Source organism: Xenopus laevis, chromosome 9_10L, assembly GCF_017654675.1.
Source record: "Xenopus laevis strain J_2021 chromosome 9_10L, Xenopus_laevis_v10.1, whole genome shotgun sequence".
NCBI classification, from domain to species: Eukaryota; Metazoa; Chordata; class Amphibia; order Anura; family Pipidae; genus Xenopus; species Xenopus laevis.
This window is the reverse complement of record NC_054387.1, coordinates 81280313-81300469: the sequence shown is the minus strand read 5'-3', so window position 1 is coordinate 81300469 and position 20157 is coordinate 81280313. Positions and strand designations below refer to the sequence as shown.

At 36.1% G+C, this 20157-nt stretch overlaps 1 protein-coding gene across 2 annotated transcripts in view; it reads left to right on the top strand.

Moving 5' to 3' along the window:
• The window catches only part of nckap1.L (NCK-associated protein 1 L homeolog), an 81045-nt gene that overhangs the window by 41716 nt on the left and 19172 nt on the right, over positions 1-20157 (top strand). For both annotated transcript variants that reach the window (NM_001094500.1, XM_018234508.2), the window contains 10 exon segments: positions 405-461; positions 1238-1334; positions 2450-2556; positions 2934-3066; positions 3547-3628; positions 6434-6492; positions 10415-10560; positions 13834-13966; positions 16386-16505; positions 19033-19172. In NM_001094500.1, coding sequence (NP_001087969.1) covers positions 405-461; positions 1238-1334; positions 2450-2556; positions 2934-3066; positions 3547-3628; positions 6434-6492; positions 10415-10560; positions 13834-13966; positions 16386-16505; positions 19033-19172 — 1074 coding nt within the window.

The window sequence follows — 20157 nt, the reverse complement described above, 5'->3', positions numbered from 1 at the left end:
TTAAGAAATGGAAGCATCATTTTGAATTGTCCCTTATTGTTAACCTAATCTGATAATCTAATGTGTGGCAAAAATTCTATTTTATATATTACAAGTGTTGTGTATGTGTTGGATTGCAGATAGATCTTTATACATCTCTACCATATTGAAAATAGTCAAGATATTCTCTTATATGGCAGATGTTATTTGCTAATATGCTGCAATTTGTATTCTAAACAGTTATTGTATATAGTTTTTCCAAAGTCTCATCTCTCAGGATAAATTTTACGTTCGTATAGACATGCATATTTTTACAAATGTGAACACATGACATACTTATAATATGCTCCACACTTTTAAACCTATAAACAATTTATTACATAAAGACTCACTTAAATAATATACTTCTTTTTCTTTAATTCCAGCTACAACAAAAGGATAAATGACATCAGGGAGTGTAAAGAGAATGCAGTCTCACATGCGTAAGTAATATTTCTTTGGTACTGTTGTGTATCCTTATGTAGAGATAGGTCTATCATTTATGTGTAGCTTTACCTCAGGCATCAGAATTTTTTTTTGTAAAAATAGATCTCTGTTGGAAGGGTACAGTGAAAAGACCTATAAAGGCAAACAAATAGCATGTAGTAACTGTTCTAATTATGTTTGACCCCACAATAAATAGTTGGTTGTAGTCATTGCTTTGTGCAATGACATTGAGCTGGTTTCTAGAAAACACCTTAAGGGGGCTAGCACACGGGCAGATTCGGGAGATTTAGTCGCCTGGCGACTCTTCTGCGGGGCGACAATCTCCCCTGCCTGCCTTTCCCCTGCCTGCTATAATGACAAAACACCAGTGCCAATGCACTCGCGGCACTTGATTTCCGAAGTTTCCTTGTGAGGCAAGTTTGTGCGACTTCATTGGCGCTAGTGTTTTGTGATTATAGCAGGGGGAAGGCAGTTCGGGGAGATTGATGCCCCACAGAAGGGGCGATTAGTTGCCAGGGGACTCAATCTCCCCGAATCTGCCCGTGTGCTAGCTCCCTAAAAATCTGAAGAAATTGGAGAAAAAAATTAGAGAGAATCTGATCATTGCTTGAGTGTAGCCAAAAAACTTAGGCAATTTCAGATCAAAGAAATCTTGGGGAGCAGAATTCCTAATGGAGTTGTAGGAGAACTCCGTTTTTATTGATTTTTTTTTTGGCTGTAAAAGCAATAGCCATCCATTCTGAAAATGTAATTTTTTTTTTTTTATTTTAAGAGGAGCAACACACAGAGAAAGGCGCAAATTTTTAAGGTCTGCTTTGAAAGAACTTGCTACCGTACTTTCCGATCAGCCAGGCCTTCTGGGTCCCAAAGTAAGTCAAAGGAAATGGGGAAGGTGAAAAGGATTATATGTGCAGTAAGCATAATATCACCCAATATCACGCTATATTAAAACTGACTGAGCTGTCTCAAATCATATCTCACTGTGGACTACTTTAGTTGCCCCAAGTAAAACAAATATATCTGCAAAGTTATCGCTTAACAAAAAGCAGGAGCATGATTTTCAGGTGAATGTTGTAAAGGGGTGTCTGCTATACCAGTCACAGTCACAATTTTTCATCATGGAAGTGATCACAAACAATACACATTTTCTGGAATACAATTTTTTGTAATTATCAATTAATAATAAATACATGTTATGAACAGGCAAAGGTGATTATAACCAAACCTATGTGCTTTCTTGATTATATGAAATGTATCTAAATTGCCCTCCAGGAATGCTGAACGTTGCTCTATATTGTTTAAACACAACACATTTAATAAAGTTAATTGTCATAGGATTGTCTGCTGTAACCTAACTAATAGAATTTAGTTGCATATAGCACTTGATTTACCAGCTGTGAGGACTTCTTTCTGAGGACTTGTATGGGGAAATTAAGGAGCTATTCTCTTAAATTTATCAGAAAACAAAATGGAGACGATGACATGTTGAAAAGAATATATTTGACTATAGTGTATATGAGCTTTAGAGTAATCTCATCAAGTTTGGGTACCAGGTGAGCCAACCATAGATTCTATTTCATCCCAAATGTTAATGGTTGGTGGTTGTTACCTAGCCAATGGAATGATTTAGACGGCTTAATAATAATAAAGCAGGTCAGGGGTGCTTAAGATTCCTTAACTGTGCTCCTAATCATTCCTTGTATAAAACTGTAACTACCTATAGCGGTTTGACAGCCTGAAATAACTATAAGAGGTTACCAAAGAAGTGCAGATTTTAATTTGAGAGAGAGTAAAATTACAAATTTAAAACATAAAAATAATAAAATCTTTAATGTAGAGAACAATTTATTTGGAACAGCAATCAATCATTTTTCCTTTGTTTCTTTATATGAGAAAATCAACTACCTATTCATCAGTGCTGTTTGCTAACAGACATGAACAAAATGCTTGCATATTAATAACTGCGCTTTTATTCCCTCTCTAGGCACTTTTTGTATTCATGGCATTATCATTTGCCCGTGATGAAATAATATGGCTACTCCGTCATGCAGATAATATTCCAAAGAAGATTGCAGATGACTTTATGGATAAGTGAGTTGTGTTTTGATTTCTTGAGTGTTCAAAATACTGCTACCTTTTACTGCAGTAATTTAATTGTTCATGTACATGCAACCTCTTGGCATAATATTGATTGACTATGCAAAAAAATAATGTAATCTATCATTTCTAGCACTCTATTAATTTTTGTTTTTGTGCAACTAGTTTTAAGTGGTCAGCATTAGAGCCACCTGAAGCAAGTTGGAGCATTAGGATGTTAAAAATACATGTTAAGTACCAACAAATGCTATAGATTCTGCAGAACTATGCTGTGGTTTACACCTCAAAGTTATTCACATTTTCACGGAATATAAAAATAGCATAATTCTATTGTCTTTAATTTAAATTTTTTTTTCTTATTTCTTGAATAGGCACATTGCTGAGCTCATATTTTATATGGAAGAACTTCGAGCGCATGTACGGAAGTATGGACCAGTGATGCAGCGATACTATGTGCAGTACTTGTCTGGCTTTGATGCAGTTGTATTAAATGAGCTTGTGCAGGTAAGATTTTTTTTTTCCTGCTACTTTCCCCTAGCAGAATGCAATATTTTGTTACCATGTGAATTAATAAAATGTACGCTTTCAATCAGTGAGGAGTCATGGTAGCAAAATGTCTTTTTGTTGAGGAATGGTTGCGTACAGTGAACAGTTATACGGTTGTATAAAACAAAATACTTCTGTTTGAATCCTTCATTGCATCGCTGTAAACACTAGATGGCCCTCCAATGCATTTATTTCATGAAAATTTAATTTTGTTTCATCAAATACGATAAGACAAATGTAATGTAAATTTACAAACCCGCAAACTGTATTCATGCAAAAGAATTGATTGTGTACTGATTTTATCTTGTTGTTCAGCTCTAAATGCTAAAACCAACATGTTGCAACATATTATTTTCAGATATGAGCATTCTTTTCAGATGATTATAATGTCTATTGGGAACATTTTTATGAAATAAACTTTGCTTTGTGTTCTTATAGAATCTTTCTGTGTGCCCTGAGGATGAATCGATTATAATGTCATCATTTGTGAACACTATGACCTCCCTGAGTGTGAAACAAGGTAGGAGTATTTTGCATGTCTAGCCCATCAGCCATTTTAGTATATTATGTACATTTATGCTCTAATATCTGAAATATTTAATGACTTACCTACAATACAAACTCACTGTGTGATAGTTTGTTGAGATTTAAATTAGTTATAATGTTTCCAGAACTAATTTCTACAAAATTCAATGTACACTGTGATTGTTAGGGTCCTGTTTCTCTTAATGAGGGAAAGAAACTATTGTATGGTGAACATTTATACTCATTGAAATACGTACCCCTGGTGATAACTTGTGAATAAATGATAATTTGTGAATGAATACATTCATTTATTATCTCATATATGATTGACACAGATACTACATTTCTTAAAGTGTAACTTCATTTAATATCTATGAAAACCGTGTTAAAATTTAAAATCTTTTATAAACAAAAGTCTTTAAAAAATAGCTAAAGAAAGTGTTACCAATTTTAAGTGTCATTGTGACAGACTGCAAAACTGTAAGCAAGTGACTTAAACGGGGGCTTTTCAACCAGAACTAAAAAGCTGTACACTGAAAGTCCTTTTAACATTAAACGTGAAATCCATTTTTTAAATTAAAACATCCATACCGTTTATTAACCCATTTAATTTTAAAATGATCAGCTGTCACTTATATATTTCCTTATCTGCCTCTATGCCTAATTCACAGCAATCATTCATTTCTGCACTTCCTAGATTTTACTGCACCCCCCCCACCCCTTCATTATCTACAGTTGCATAGCCTATGCATGGTCATATCTATTAGGTCCCCTGTTTTGGCTCATACATACTATTTTAGGATCATGCAGAACTTAGCTTGATAACTGTTCCCACAAAATGGCACCTGCCTATATGCTATAATTGTGCATTCCAAAAGAATGAAGGAAAAGATGTATATAGGGCTTAGTAAAGTTTATTTTGATTGATTAATACAATAAAAAAGGATTTGGAATTATTAGTGTGACAGAGTTCCCTTTAAAGGACCAGTAACATCTAAAAAAATTCAAAAAATTGTTTGTATATATTGAAAAAAACACCAAGACATATTTAACTTCAAAATTGCAAAGTCTATATTAAGACATAACTTACCAATACTCCGCTTGCGCTCCTTTTTAGAAAATGCAACAGGGCAACGATCCATCGTGAGGCACTCTATTTCTCCTCCCTGCCTTCTATAGGAGATAGCCAGGGAGGAGAAGTCGAGTGCCGCACGATAGATCGTCGGCCTGTCGCCTTTTCCAAGAGGAGCGCAAGCATAGTTCGGTAAGTTATTTCTTAATAAATACTTTGCGATTTTAAAGTTATATATGTCTTGGTGTTTTTCTTTTTGTTTCCAACTAGAAAAATGCCAGTAATGCAAATGTTTTTCACAAAAACATTGACTATGTGTGTTAGTGACTGATTTCCCAGTTGTCTCAGTTCTGAGTTGTGAAGCTAAAAGAGGTATGGATAGCTGAATGTGCGCAGGGGGCATGACTGAAACATTCTGGTTTTTGGTTACATCCCTCAGGGGCAACTTACTGATGAATCCACCCATTTCCCATAGGTGGGAGAAACGTATTGTTAGTCATACAAAAGCAACCTGCATTTTCCTTCTTGGGATAGGGTATATCGCCAGCCTTTATTTTAAAGCTTATATATGGTAAGCAGTTTGGCTGTAGCAGCCACCTATTTTGGGGAGAATATAGTCAGATAAGTGGGTACTTCACATGATAAAATAGTTCTTTATGATCATTCCATACAAATTCTCCTCAGCTGTATGCAGGTATCTACTTACTGCAAGAGAGGAGTAGGAAAGCTGCTCTTCTTTAACTATGTAGGATTTGAGAGGCCATAACATTCTTCCAATTTTAGACTAACCATAGCATCAAGCAGTTTGTTCTCCAATTCATTTAGCTCCAAAGCCCAACAGAAAATGCATGACCCTTACAGACCTTAAGCTGACTGAATAAGTTCACAGATGAGAAAAAATTGAAAGTAGTACGCATCCATCCCAACATTCATAATTTTTTTTTTGTCTTTCTGTGCATGGAGATCCTATTAAACCGGCATGCTTCAACTATATATATCTACCCCCTGCTCTATTAACCTATCTTCAGAATCTTCTAACTCATGGTCCAGTATGCCATCCAGACCTGAAACTCCTCCATCTTACCTCTATAGTTGGAGGCAAAAAAATATCAGAGCACGGTTAAAATTTAGAAATTGGTTCTCAAATCAACACAAAAAGCTTCATAAGAATCTAGCAGAGTGTGCAGAAGTCTCTGCCTACCAAATTTCCTTTATCATATTGCAGTTGTGTTTCTCAACCTTTGTGAAGCATTATAGGTTCCGTGTGTATGCACCTAAAGAAGTGGCTTTTCCTTTTCACTTTTTCCTTTCTCAATGCTTCTTAAATCGAATCAAGTGTGACCAGAAGGATATAAAGGGGAAAGCTTTATACTTATAAATTGCTTTTCTCTCCGCCCTAAAGACAGCATGAACATTTCCCATCTTACTGAATACATTTTGTCACATTACATTAGGTGGAATTTTTTTTTTTTTTTAGATAAATTCTGCTTTTGAGATTAAGGGAATTAAATGATTTATGAAAAGTATAAATCTATCTAGGGATATGTGCAAAATCTGTTACTTGGTCAAGGAAAGTCCATGCAGTGTTGTGTGTTGCAGCTGACACAGGTTATTGGGAATATTTGCATGTAATTGTTATGAATGCGTATCTGTATTTATGCATTTTAATGCTTTATTTTGCATGAGCAGAACATGGCCATTTTAAAGTTTCACTTTTTCCTCCTCTAGTTGAAGATGGAGAGGTTTTTGACTTCAGAGGAATGAGATTGGATTGGTTCAGATTGCAGGTATTTACCTTGTTATTTAAGGGAGAGCATTGCTGGGTCATGTTTTTGGAATTCATTGTTCATTATATTTGTAAATGAAACCTTTCTTGACCAAATAATGGTGTTGATACACAGACTGTATCATTACTGCCAGGCATGTGTCACACAGGATGAACAAGCTCTTTGTTGCATTCATAGATCGCGAGTAGGTACTTGCGGTCCTCCTGGCAATAGAAATTAGATTTTTTTTTTTCTGTTTCAAAGACTTTCTTTATATAATATTTACTTTTGTGAGACTTCTATTATAATATAAAAGTAGCAATGATTTTAAAGTCCAGCAGAATTGGATGAAAGCTAGTCACAATACACAATACAACACAATGTATTGAGTACAGGTACTCAATACCTTCACTCTAGCCTAGCCTATCCATTGCTGTACATACTATGGTTACTTTATCAAAGATTGAACTGGGGAAAACAAACTATTCTCAGCAACTACTTTAGTGTTTAACTACAGTTTCGGGGTAGTCTCAACAAATTTAGTAAGCTGATACTTGGATAAATTGTTTCCTGTGGTTCTTAGTACACCGTACTACTCAGCACTAAATTGTTGATTCATGCATAAAATTTGCTTTTGCAGATTAGAAATTGACAATCTTGGAAAATAGTTAATGCCAATCTAAGGGTAGGGGCAGACAGGCAGATTTGAGGAGATTTAGAGGCCTGGTGACTAATCGCCTCTTCTGCCGGCCGACAATCTCCCCGAACTGCCTTCCGCCTGCTTGAATGCAAAAAGGCCAGCGCAATGCACTCGCGGCGCTTTGATTTCCGAAATCCCCTGCTGGCGTTTTCTCATCTATAATTAGGTTTCAGGTCATCAACTTTAATTAACTAGGGGGCACAGTGGTACAGTTTTATATCCCTTTTACACAAGTCTTAACTTTTGACTGATTGTGTCTATATTTGATAGTTATAGAGCAACCATGTATCAATGCTGATGGCACAATAGTCCTCTTGTTCTTTCTGTGTGGTTTTAATGTTTGTCAATTGCCTTAAATGACAACGCTCTCAGATTTTTTTTTTTTAATAGATACCATTCCTGTATGTGAATAATTGTGACCTAGATCTAAATTGAAATCTAGACCCTACAGATATCTACATAATTGATGTGGAAACTAATACTAAGTCATTTTATTTTTATTAAAATCTGAATAATTCAATAATTCAGCCAGGGCAGTAATGTGATCAAGGTCATTTAGGACAAAACTTTGCTCTTAAGATCTGCTTGTCTCCAAGTTGGCTTTCCTTTGATAGTCTGAAGTACTTCTATTAGACCTAGACCAGGGGTAGGCAAACCGCGGCTCCGGAGCCTCATGCGGCACTTCATCCTGCTTGCTGCGGCTCAGTCTTGCGGCTTTGCCTGTCACGTTGTCTATACAGCCCTGTCGGCTTCTTGAGTGTGCGACCGCGGTAAGCTTCCTATTAGCTTACTGCGGTTGCACACTCAGGAAGCCGCCAGAAGGTGCGAGGGCTGTATAGATGTCCAAGGAGTGACAGGCAAGACCGAGCCACAGCAAGATGAATCATCATGTTCCTTACCTCGGTCACACACTCAAGACAAGAGAAAGAAGATCAGCATGGAGCTTTAGAAACAGAAGTTACATTAAACAGATGAGAACACTAACATTTATTAGGCAATTCAGTGTTTAATTTATTTCAGAGTAGGCCTACACATGCACACTGCACTTCTGTTTGTTGTATTCTGTTGTTGTAACAGTTAAAATTAAACAAAAAGTTACAAGTTTATAAGCTTTGTTATGTTTTGCGGCTCCAGATTATTTGTCTTTAGTGGAAGAGGGGGCAAAAGTGCTTAACATGTATGCTTAATGCATTATTCATGCTATTTATGCATAAAGAACTGTAAACTTGTGCATAACCTGTTGTATATAAGTGACACTAGCTTTGTTTACAGTTTAAAGGGGATCTATTGTGAAAATTAAATTTTAATATAAGCTTCATCTTGCTGAAAAAAGAAACTTTTTAAATATAATCAATTAAAAATTCTGTACCATTTATTAATAATCGTTACCCTTCACTCTCCCCCTCTGAGCAACCTGTCCTCTTCATTCTGTCTTTATGCAGTAGGTGGAGTCAGTTTTTGATTGACAGGTCTAATACATCCTTTGGGGGGTGCACCCTTAACCTAGGTGCTCACTCTTTAAAAATAACCGGCTCTGATGGAAATCCTGTTTCTCTGTGTGTGCGGTGTTTGCCAGAGTCTGTTATTTTATTAAGTTTTGTTTGTGCTGGAGTTGGTTATTTGAGTTATTCTACTAAGAAAGGGAGCCCCCCTAAAAGACGTATTAGACCTACCTGTCAATCAGAATCTGACCCACACCCCAGCATGAAGGCAACAGGGGTGGTTTTGAGAGTTTATCCACTGGCTGAACTGTGCTGAAGGAGTAAAGAACTCCGGGGTTGTCAGCAGTTTTTATCTTATAGGGCACCTATTTTTTATATTATCTCTGGGTACATTCATTCAGTTTTTATAGAAACTTAATACAAAAACCTCCATTTTATTCCAAGAAATATTATTATACATTATAGTAATATATAAATACCAGCGTACACATTGTTGGCAGGGTATTCTGCTGGGCAACCAGTCAGCACCATCTCATTAATCAAAAAACATTCTTTCCAAAATAATTAATTGCTAATGTCAGAAAATGTACAGTCACGAGTATTGAAGTTTTATCTTCTTGAGAAAGTATGTGAGCAATAATGAAAGAGCTATTGGCTCCAGGGATGCAAAGATTAGTGGGAATGTTGTTTTTTATGTAACACATTGTTTTACAAGCAAGACATTAAAAAGGCTTTCAGATTTGTAATCAGAGATATGTTGGCTGGAGTGTAACTGTAAGAATTGTCTGAACATCTGTGCAACAGTAGCTGAATAGTACTTTGTCTGTTCGGACCTGAGAATGCTTTGATGATTGCAGAATGGCTTCCGCTTGTATTATTTTTGGCTTGGAAACTAGGAGGCTGTGCAACAAAATGCATAATGGTTTCAACAAAAACAGGCTGCCCTTTTCTCAGTTGCCTTTCAAGGAGGGAAAAACTGCTTTAAAGTCAATCTATCTGGGCATTTTTTCTTTGTTTTAAGATAATGTTAAAACCATGCTTCAAAAGATGTGCTGACAAATCTTAACATCCCACTCCTATTGAGTCATGGAAATCTGTAAAGAGCATTTTAACAGATTCATAGCTGCTCAGAATGAAATACAGAGGTACTTAGGCTCAGGAATTTGCATTAGAAGTTACTGCCAAACTTTCTGTAAGCTCCTTTTTTCCCCCTTTTACAGAACTTGAGCTTTATGCAACGAACAATGGCACTTTAATCCTAGCAATTCAAATATTAGTGCCACTCAGTAGGCTTCATACATTCTCCTGTAACCCAGACAGAAGAAGGTAAAGGTTTTGTCTGAATCCATTCATAAAAAAAAAATGTGGACTTCAAAAATTATTTACATTAAAATCGAAATTTTAGCTGTGCAGCTGTTATAGACCCGGACATTTAAATTCAGGTTTGTGGAGCAGGAAAGTTCTCAAATAATATTATTACCAAATAATATTATGATCTTTACACTACCAGGTTAACTAAACCTGAAACCAAACGAACATAAACTGTTATCCATATTCTCTGCTGTTATTTGTCGGATACCTAGTGGGCAGAATGTGCATATTACCTAGTGATGCCATGACATCTGATTGCTTGCCTAGAGTTTTTACTCATTTACTACTTCTGATTATTTAAATGAGTTTAGCTAATTTAGCTAATGTTTCTCCCATAGACATCAAAGGCACCTACACGATTGCTTTTGACTGATTTAATGTAACCTATTGGGGATCATTTTAATCAGGAGGTTTGTTGTTTGGTTCATAGGCCTATACCAGCGTTTCCAAAGCTTCGTTGAGTCTCGCTGACCACAGAGAACTTGGAAAAATGATGAACACTATAATATTCCATACCAAAATGGTGGATTCCTTAGTAGAGATGTTGGTGGAGACGTCCGACCTTTCAATATTTTGGTAAGTGTTTCCATTGGAAAAACAGTAGTTGTGCCTTGCAGATCTTTATAACTGGTATCCAGAACTCCCTTTTCCAGATAAAACATGGATATGCACCACCAAGTGTATCCAACATGTACAAAAACATATGCTACTTTTTTCAGTTCAGTTGGTTTCAGATAGACTTTTTACTTACTTTCTAATTCATTTTTCACCTTATAAAGCTGCTCCGAAAGTGGTGTCGCAGACCCTGAAAACCGCTCTAAATTGGTACATTTAGTTGATACATTTCTTATCCTTGTCCCTGCTGAGCAGAATCCCTGGGTTTCATTGAAAGCAACTACTGTTATTGATACAATAGTTGCTAATACTCAAGAGATGCTAAATGTTGCAAAGTTGTAACAGTTTAGAGTGCACCTGAATTACTGAACTGACAGACTCAAACATTAGAGACAGGGACATTAAATGGAAACTCAGGCTTCCAAACCACAATTTGATAAAGAGGCCCACATAACACAGAAACCCCTAATATACCCATCACAGTTACCTGTCTCTTCAAAATGTTTTCAGAAATGCCATTTTCTATCCAGCTAACAGTTCTTCTCTTACTGCATCATTTGAATTGAAATCCTGGCAGGGAAGGAGGGACTAAACACTGATGTTACAAATTGTAACTTCTCCACAGTTTACAGACAGCATGCAGGAACTACATAACCCACAATGCATTGCACTGTGATGTTCTGTTCCTTATTGAAATCACATGTGCAGGGAATTGTGGGGTTTGGAGGATGCAGGCTGAAGACAGATGGCTGCTGATACAAAGTAACAGTAGTCAGCCAGCTCAGCAAAGTAGTCAGAGAGATCAGCAGGAGAGCAGGGGGCTAGGCTTAGGGAACTGTCAGAAATCATTAAAAATCATAAAAAGTCTGCATATTTTCTAATTGATGTATATTGCAAAGTTGCTTGAAATTATGTTTATTTTTTAAAAAGCTTTAGCTATGTTTTTTGTGGAGTTCCCCTTTAAATTTAAACTGAGATATTGAAAAAACGATAAAAAAATGGAAAGTAATTGAAAAAAGTCTTTATTTCTGGGAAACAATCTGAAAACAGTTGAACTGAAAAAAGTTTTGCAAGGTGAACAACCCTTTTAAATTGTGTTTTGACAATGTATTTATTGCAATATGACAACCTGGTCCCTTTGCTCTTTGCATTGGTAACTTTGCATGGTTGCATTTTTTTCCCAATGGGATTGTTGGCTGGACAACTCTCCTGTTATGCTTTGCTGCAGCAAGTACTTCTCTGGATCAGTATTTCTTTTCTACACCAACTTAACCATTTTTCCTCATTCTCCTGATCCTCATGTAAACAAATGCTTTCCCAAATCTCTGAAGGTTTGCTACTATTTTTAAAACCGATGCTGCAAAGTGCATGCTTCAGCAAATCTGTATATAGCAAGGATTGAGTTGAGGAAACTCTGGTTTCCTCTAATGTTGTTTTTGGCTATAACGTGTGACAAATGCATATGTGAGCTCCAAGTAATTCTTATATGTAACTTGAGTGTTTAAGACAACACACTGATGTAAAGCTTGCATTTGAATGACTTTTACATATGCATGAGCAAATTTAGATTTACTCAATGCTTGGGGCTAAATAAGGCTATGAAGGGTTTCTATACCTTCAGTTTTTTTTACTTGTCTAATTAAAATATAAACACAAGCACATATAGCTTTTTGCTTTGTTTCCTGGAACATTTATGACGGTGTTACGGACTAGTGATGTGCGGGCAGCCTGATACCTGCGGGTTTACCCTCTTCTTCCTGCTCTCCCCGCCTGCCACCTTGCACTGCATTGGCTTCCGACTTCAGCTTCCTTTTTTTATAGACTGTGGGGCTGCAGCAGGTCTATAAAAGGAACCCAGAAGTCGCGGGTTCACTGAGGGCGGGTTAGGGTTGGGTAAAACAGACCCACACATCACTATTACTGACGGCTTTATTTTAAAGGTTAGCATACAAGGGCCACATGACGTACTGTGCAAGCCAGTAGTTAATGACTGAAAGTAAACATCTGATTTGTTACTCTCTTACTGCACTGTACCAGAATTGCTTGGATTACTGTTGTTTATGATTTTCTCTGCTGTGGGAGAGTTATCTGCTATTTCATTTGCTTCTGGGGCATACAGAGAGGTTTATGAAGATCTTGGACAAGCTGGTGGCCACCAAAAAATCTTGAAGAGCCTCATCCTTAGTTGGACACATGTACTATGTTGTCCAGTGCATTTTGGCCACATACACGGGGAGGCCCATTTATTAAAGTCTGAATTTTTCTGAATATTTTCTGAAAACAACTCCGACCATATCCGTACGGGTTTTTTCTACTTCTTTATCAATACACTTTCCCGAAAATGTTGTTTGCGGGGAATAAAACCCCTGAAAAAATAGAGAAAAAAACCCCAAATTGTACAAATTTTTCGGCTTTTCCACCCAAAAACTGATTTTTTTTTCTTCAGATTTCCCCCCCCCCCGAAAACTATAAAATCTTAGGAATATTGCACGAAACCCAGCACAGATCAAAATATATTTGGGACTTCTCCCATTGACTTATATGCAACCATGGCAAGTCTAAGATGCCGGATTTTTGGATTCTGATTCTTTCCTTGCTCGGGGTATAATAAATCCTGAAAAACGTGTGTTTGTTTTTCCACTAAAAATCCAGATTTTATAGTAAAAGACACTGTTTTTTTCAGGTTTTTGGCATTTGGAGTTTAGTAAATAACCCCCATAATATAGACCATTTAAACTCAGGGGTCTTGACTTTCTTTACAGCTTGGTCTACACTTACTTCACATTAGAAGTACAAAACTCTGTTGCAAGGATAGATCAATATTCTGTCTGTAACTGTACATTATACATTGTAATTTTCTTTTTTGCCAGTTTATTAAAGGTATGGGACCTGTTATCCAGGATGCTCAGGACCTGGGGTTTTCTGGATAACTGATGTTTCTGTCACTTGGATATCCATATGTAATAAAAAAAAGTCATGTAAACATTGTTTGCTTCCAATAAGGATTGATTATATCAAGTACAAGCTACTGTTTTATTAATACAGAGAAAAAGGAAATATTTGTATATATTATTTTCTTTTAATGGTTTATGTTCCTAGTTACAGAAGCTGAGTTGTCTAACTTATCCAAAGTATAAGTATACAAATTGCGCCCATGGGTTTCGCAGTTTTCTTGCTATATAGTTCATGTGGTGGGTTTATCAATATAATTTTTACTATTTATTATTTTTCCAGCTTTTACAGCCGAGCATTTGAGAAAATGTTTCAGCAGTGTCTGGAGCTGCCTTCCCAGTCAAGATATTCCATCTCCTTTCCACTTTTATGCACTCACTTCATGAGCTGCACTCATGAACTTTGCCCTGAAGAGGTAATTATTCTTAATGTTTCACTTTTCAAGTTTTTTCCCTTCATTTGCCAATGTCTTTGCATTACCCTTAATTTTAAATGGAAATTAAATGCAACTGCTATTAAAAGCATTATTTGTCTGCACTATTCTCTGCATTGCAATGTAACAATGTAAGATAGTTAATAACAGACCTGTGAATAAGCATGCAAGGCATGTTAACCATGGGATCTTGGTTAGAGGAGAACTGAATCTCTGTGAACAGGCAGCTGCCAGTTTGCGGACATTGTTATTAAGGAAGGCTTTACACCACCCCAAAATCTTGTATGTGCCAGAGTGGGGGACCTGATGCCCATGAATCGGCTTACACCAGAGTGGGTGAATGTGAGGAGTCCAGTGACGTCTAGTGCGAAATGGAATGTGAAAGTCTTTGCTGCCCCACGTCTGTGCCTGAGGCATAGAGACTTCAGATAATATATGGACAGTGGAGATTTTTTAAATACCTTTAACAGGTATGGGTGTGTTAATAGAAAAAAAGTATTGGGTTTCATGTTATTTGAAGAGGACTCTTATTAAGCAGCTTTTTGTGTCTGGGTGACAGGTCCCCTTTAATTGCTATTACATTAGCAAATAGGCATTAGACATTTGCAATGTATACTGGAAAGTTACCTAGAATTAAGTTTTCTTTTGTTAAGCAAATGTTTAAAATTTCATCCTCTTAAAAATAAAGCTTTACAGCAGGGGTGTCCAACCTTTTGGCTTCCCTGGGCCACTTTGGAAAAAGAAAAATTGTCTGGGGCCACACATGAAATACACACACTTTTGATTTGTAAAAGTAAAGAAAATACACAGAAAAGAACTAAAATACCAGTTGGATAACCAGATAGAGCTATACACTGGAATATGGGACACCTGGATATTAAATAGACTTATTATTATATTATGACATTTCCTCGGGAACTGAGCGTTTCAAGCTGGGCCGTGTTCATATCCATCCTGGGCCTCATACGGCCCACAGGCTGCAGGTTGGACACCCCTGCTTTACAGAAGGAAAGACTTTGAAACATAGGTATGGGACCTGTTACACAGAATGCTTTGGACCTGTGGTTTTCCAGATAAGGGGTCTCTCCGTAATCTGTATTTTCATACCTTAATTCTACTTATTAACCCCAATAGTATTGTTAACGTAATTTGGATCTTAAAGGGATTCTTTCATGATTTTTATGTTGTTTTTATTAATAAATTTCATTCTTGAACCAATACATTTATAAGAGCACAAGTCACATGACTGGGGCTACCTGGGAAATTGACATGTCTAGCCCCAGGTCAGATTTCAAAATTAAATTTATATTTTTAAAAAAAAAAATATGCATGATTCTCTGGAGAAGTACTATTAAATATTAAGTGATGCATTTAGTAAAAAAAAAAAAAAATTGTTTTCCCATGACTGAATCCCTTTAAGTCTACTTAAAAAACATGTAAACATTAATTAAACCCAATAGAAATATTTAGCAATCAATAAGGATTAATTATATCTTGGGATCAAGTACAAAGTAGTGTTTTATTATTACAGTGAAAAAGGTTTTTTGTTTTTTTTAAATGAATATTTGATTAAAATGAAGTCTATGGGAGATGGCCTTCGTGTAATTTTGAGCCTTCTGGATAATGGTTTCCATATAACCGAACCTATAGCATCATTGCTTTAGTTCTGTATTTTTTTTTAACAATGCATGTGTTTGGTTACCTACATAGTCTTTGTTTATTAAAGTTCTGTATGTAGAAAATGTTTATAACAATCACAATGCCACTTGATGTATCTTTTATCTCAATATTTAGATTATCCTTTCACACAGTTGAAGATTTCCCAGCTGTACAGAATGTGCCTCTTTTTTGTTGTGTTTTGTTTTTTATTTTTTTTTGAAAGCACACAAATCCCCCAACTGAAGATTTATTGAATCTGCAAAACTTTTTAAGAAGCTTTTCTCATGTTATACATTAAGAACTTCAGCTCGCAGCATGTCTTCTGCTTCTATGCAACCCAGCTGAAAATGCTGTTTTTGTTGGAGATTTCAATTGAAATGTCCAAGAACAAAATATCTTCCATCTCTGTTACAGAAGAGATTTATATTTCAGCTTTTCATTTCACGAGAAACGGTCCCTTTTAAGAAATGTCCATTAACATAAACTTCCTATAGAGTGAGTGTGTTTAAAAGTCATATATTTTTGTATGGAAAGGTTAGCAGTTTTCCAGTCATTTTCATAAGACTGCGCTACATTGGCATTTAACTTGTATAACAAGCTGACCAAGCAGAACATTTTTGTGTATTTTTAGTTGATTTCATTTATTCAGTTGTGAAAACACTAACCTGCAAAATAAATATTCTGGATACTGTGGTCTTGTTAATTTTAAGAGAAATAACATATTTCTTCCCCCATCTCACAGCGGCATCACATTGGAGACCGCAGTTTGTCACTCTGTAACATGTTCTTGGATGAAATGGCAAAGCAAGCTCGAAATCTAATTACAGACATCTGCACAGAACAATGTACTCTTAGTGATCAGGTAAATGCCTTATACAGTTTGGTACTTTTTTTTTTTTTTTTTTTAAATCTTGGAAGAGACGTTGAATGTAGATATTTATACTGTGAATTGTTTTTATAAAAGCTGTGGTTTTGTCTTCATTTGTTTAGGATATTAATATGTAAGCTTTAATTTTTTCAAGACTATTTTCTTGTGGGACAAGGCCACATGTTCACTTAAAACTATTATATCAGAAATTATGTTGATAAAACAGACATTATGGGGCAGATTTATTAAAGGTTGAGTTGTATTTAACCTGCAAAATACAGAGTCTTTGAGGGTATTTTCAGACAAAATTTTAATTTTCAGCTTGAGATTTATTATACCCTAAAGCTGGAAATAGCTCAAATTTGAATATATTTCAAATATACTCCAACTAAAACATGTCATGGTCATGTAGAAGTCAATGGCGGAGGTTCCTTGAACCATTTGGAGATGTTTCTAGTCTTCATGATGTTTGTTTTTTTTTCATTGGGTTTCACTCGAAAACTTCAGCTCCTGAAACACATGAGCTCCTGAAACTTGATTTTACTGAGAGCAGACAGCTATACTAAGAGAACACCTTCTGCAAGGATTTTAAATCAGGCCAGTTGTTATTCTGCATTTCTGGCAGATAACTATAATATGCATAATGATGTGTAAAAATAAAAAAGGCCACCGAGTGGGAGAAAACTTTGTGCCTTGGAAGACCGTGCACTCTTTGCATAGGAAGGTAAAATAGAATGTGCAATTCCTGCAGTTAGGTTAGGAGACCTGTGCCCTAACTATACACATGTTTATGCAATATGTCTTTGACATTACCATTTAAGGTTGTATTCACTATTTGTCCTGGTTCCTTCTGATTTCCCCCTGGGAAACTGGATGTTAGCAACTAGAGATTGAGCTTTGGTTACTTCTGGGCAGTAATGACTTTGCAAGGAATACACTGCAAGAAGAAGGCATTTGACTTGAAGTTTACCAAAATTTGACTGGCTCTTCTTTATCTCAAATTGTTGTCCAGTTAATTCAAATATAATGCCTTCTGCTGGACCATTTTTCAAGGGAGTCGCCCTAAGCCTGGCAGGTGGGCTTTTGGAGAAGATAAGGAGAGTTATGAGACTATAATACATTTTTTGTAGGCTTAGGAGAGAAGTCATGCCATAAAGCTCAGTAGAACAGTTTCTTTAAATACTGTTAACCAAGTGTTGAGCTGTTTCTTGTGGGATAAGAACATTATTCTAGAAGTAATCGCTTGAGACAAAATAAATGTGGAAATTTTCTGTCCTGAACTTTCCATGAAGGTCCCATGTTGGCGAGATTAGAGGTTGTGGGTAGTATTTGGCTTCATATTGCTGTTTGTGAAGTCACTGTAGACTCTTTTCAATGTCTTTGTAATATATTCTCCAAATATGGGAAGAATTTGAGTAGACTATGTACCATAAAATACATCTAGGCATCTAAAGTAGGTTTGTACTGTTTGGCTATGTCCTTACTGTAGACCGTAATGGGCCTTTACTAGCTTCAAGTGGGGAAATTCAGAGAGATTGAAAGAACTGTAATAGAAAACAAAGTACTTTCTGTGGGCAAAGTAGTAAATGCAAAGCTTAAAGGGGTTGTTCACCTTTGAGTTAACTTTTAGTATGATATTCTGAGACAATTTGCAATTGGTTTTCATTTTTTATTACTTGCGGTTTTTGAGTTATTTAGCAACTCTCCAGTTTGCTGTTTTAGCAGTCTGGTTGCTAGGGTCCAAAATACCCTACCAACTATGCATTGATTTGAATAAAAGAATAGGAGATGGTCTGAATAGAAAGATGAGTAATGAAAAGTAGCAATAACAATACATTTGCAGACTTAGAGAATTTGTTTTTAGTTGGAGTCAGTGGCCCCCATTTGAAAAATCTAAACAGTTAGAAGACAAAGGAAAATAATTAAAAATAAAAAATATATAAATAATGAAGACCAATTAAAAAGTCGCTTATGATTGGCTATTGTATAACATACTAAACTTTAACTTAAAGGTGAACCATCCCTTTAATTCTAGTTTTTAATCAACCGATCAGCAGGTAGTATTCACGCATAACCCATGTGTGTATGTAGATGTTCTTGTGTTTTAGGGATATAGATTTAACCCTACTGGAGCAGGGATTGATGTTATTTATAGCCTTAAAGCAGATGGCATTTGTATTCATTTCTATGTGTATGGTTTTTATGACTAATTCGTCTAATCGCCAGGTGTTTCCGCTCAACCGAATAGCACCCAAGCCATATCTTTATTTGCCTAGTAACAGTAATACACTCCAAATCTTTTTCTACATAGTTATCATTATATTCATGACTCATGCTTAACAATGGCATGATAACACACAGGCTTGAGGATTTTGTTTTATTGCTTTTTATTTATTTTTTGACATTTTCCATCATTTTGGATAAAGGCAACATAATAGGGAATGCCCACCTGAGCTATAATGTTCTAATGAGCTGCCATGGCTGCAGGGATACATTTTTCTTGCTTGATTTTCTGCTGTAGTTGCTGCCAAAGCACTGTGCCAAAACAATCAGTCAAGCGGTGAACAAAAAGTCGAAAAAGCAGACCGGAAAGAAAGGAGAACCAGAGAGGGAAAAACCTGGAGTTGAAAGCATGAGAAAGAATAGACTTGTGGTAACAAAGTAAGATATCTTTTCACATTCTGTGCATATACTAATTCTCATGTGTATGTGCAAATTGGTCTGTTAGTTCAGAGTGTATGAAAATATTATGTCACATTCAGTTTTTGTTTGAATGTGGTTTTCTTTTCCATGAATGTGTCCATTTAAGACAATTTAGTATTCATGTAAAATAATGAGGGGTGCTGCATGCAGGGAAAATGCAATACTGTAACATTAGAAGTTTTTTTGAATTAGGTCTTTTTAGGTCCTGTTGTCAATTTATTTTACATTATTAGCTTTACTTCTACTACCATTTTGTTGTCGTTATTTCATAATAATTAATTGGCTACATTGCAGTAATACCTACATAACTGGAGTAGACTACACTTCATCCTGCATACTTTCAACATTGCTTATAGGTTGAATGATGCTGAGCATAGAGTTCCCAGCCTTTGTTAAGTAGATATCCAAAAAATATTTGCAAGAATTCTGTTTTGTGGGATTTTAAAGGAGAAGGGAGGCTACAGAAGCAGTTTATTGCCAATAGATTAGCCACATTAGTACAAGCTATAACACTATATTTATTCTGCGAATGCTTTACCATAACTGAGTAAACGGCTCCAGAATCTCTCTGTTTGTTTAGGATAGCATCTGCCATATTAACTTGGTTTGACATCACTTCCTGCCTGAGTCTCTCCCTGCTCATTCATAGATCTGGGCTCAGATTACAGCAGGGAGGGGGAAGGGAGGAGGGGAGGGAGAGAGGAGCAAACTGAGCATGCTCAAGCCCTAGCCCTGAAGGTTTATACTGAAAACAGGAAGTCTGACACAGAAGCCTATGTGTACACCATAGAAGGAAAGAAATGTGGTGTTTCTTTTAACGGAGGACTCAAATCAGCATTACTTTGAGGGTTTACTGGTGTATTTATATAGACCTTTCTGATAAAGCTTACTTAATTTAATCCTTTCCTTCTCCTTTAAGGGAGAACCAACTTCATTGGTGCAT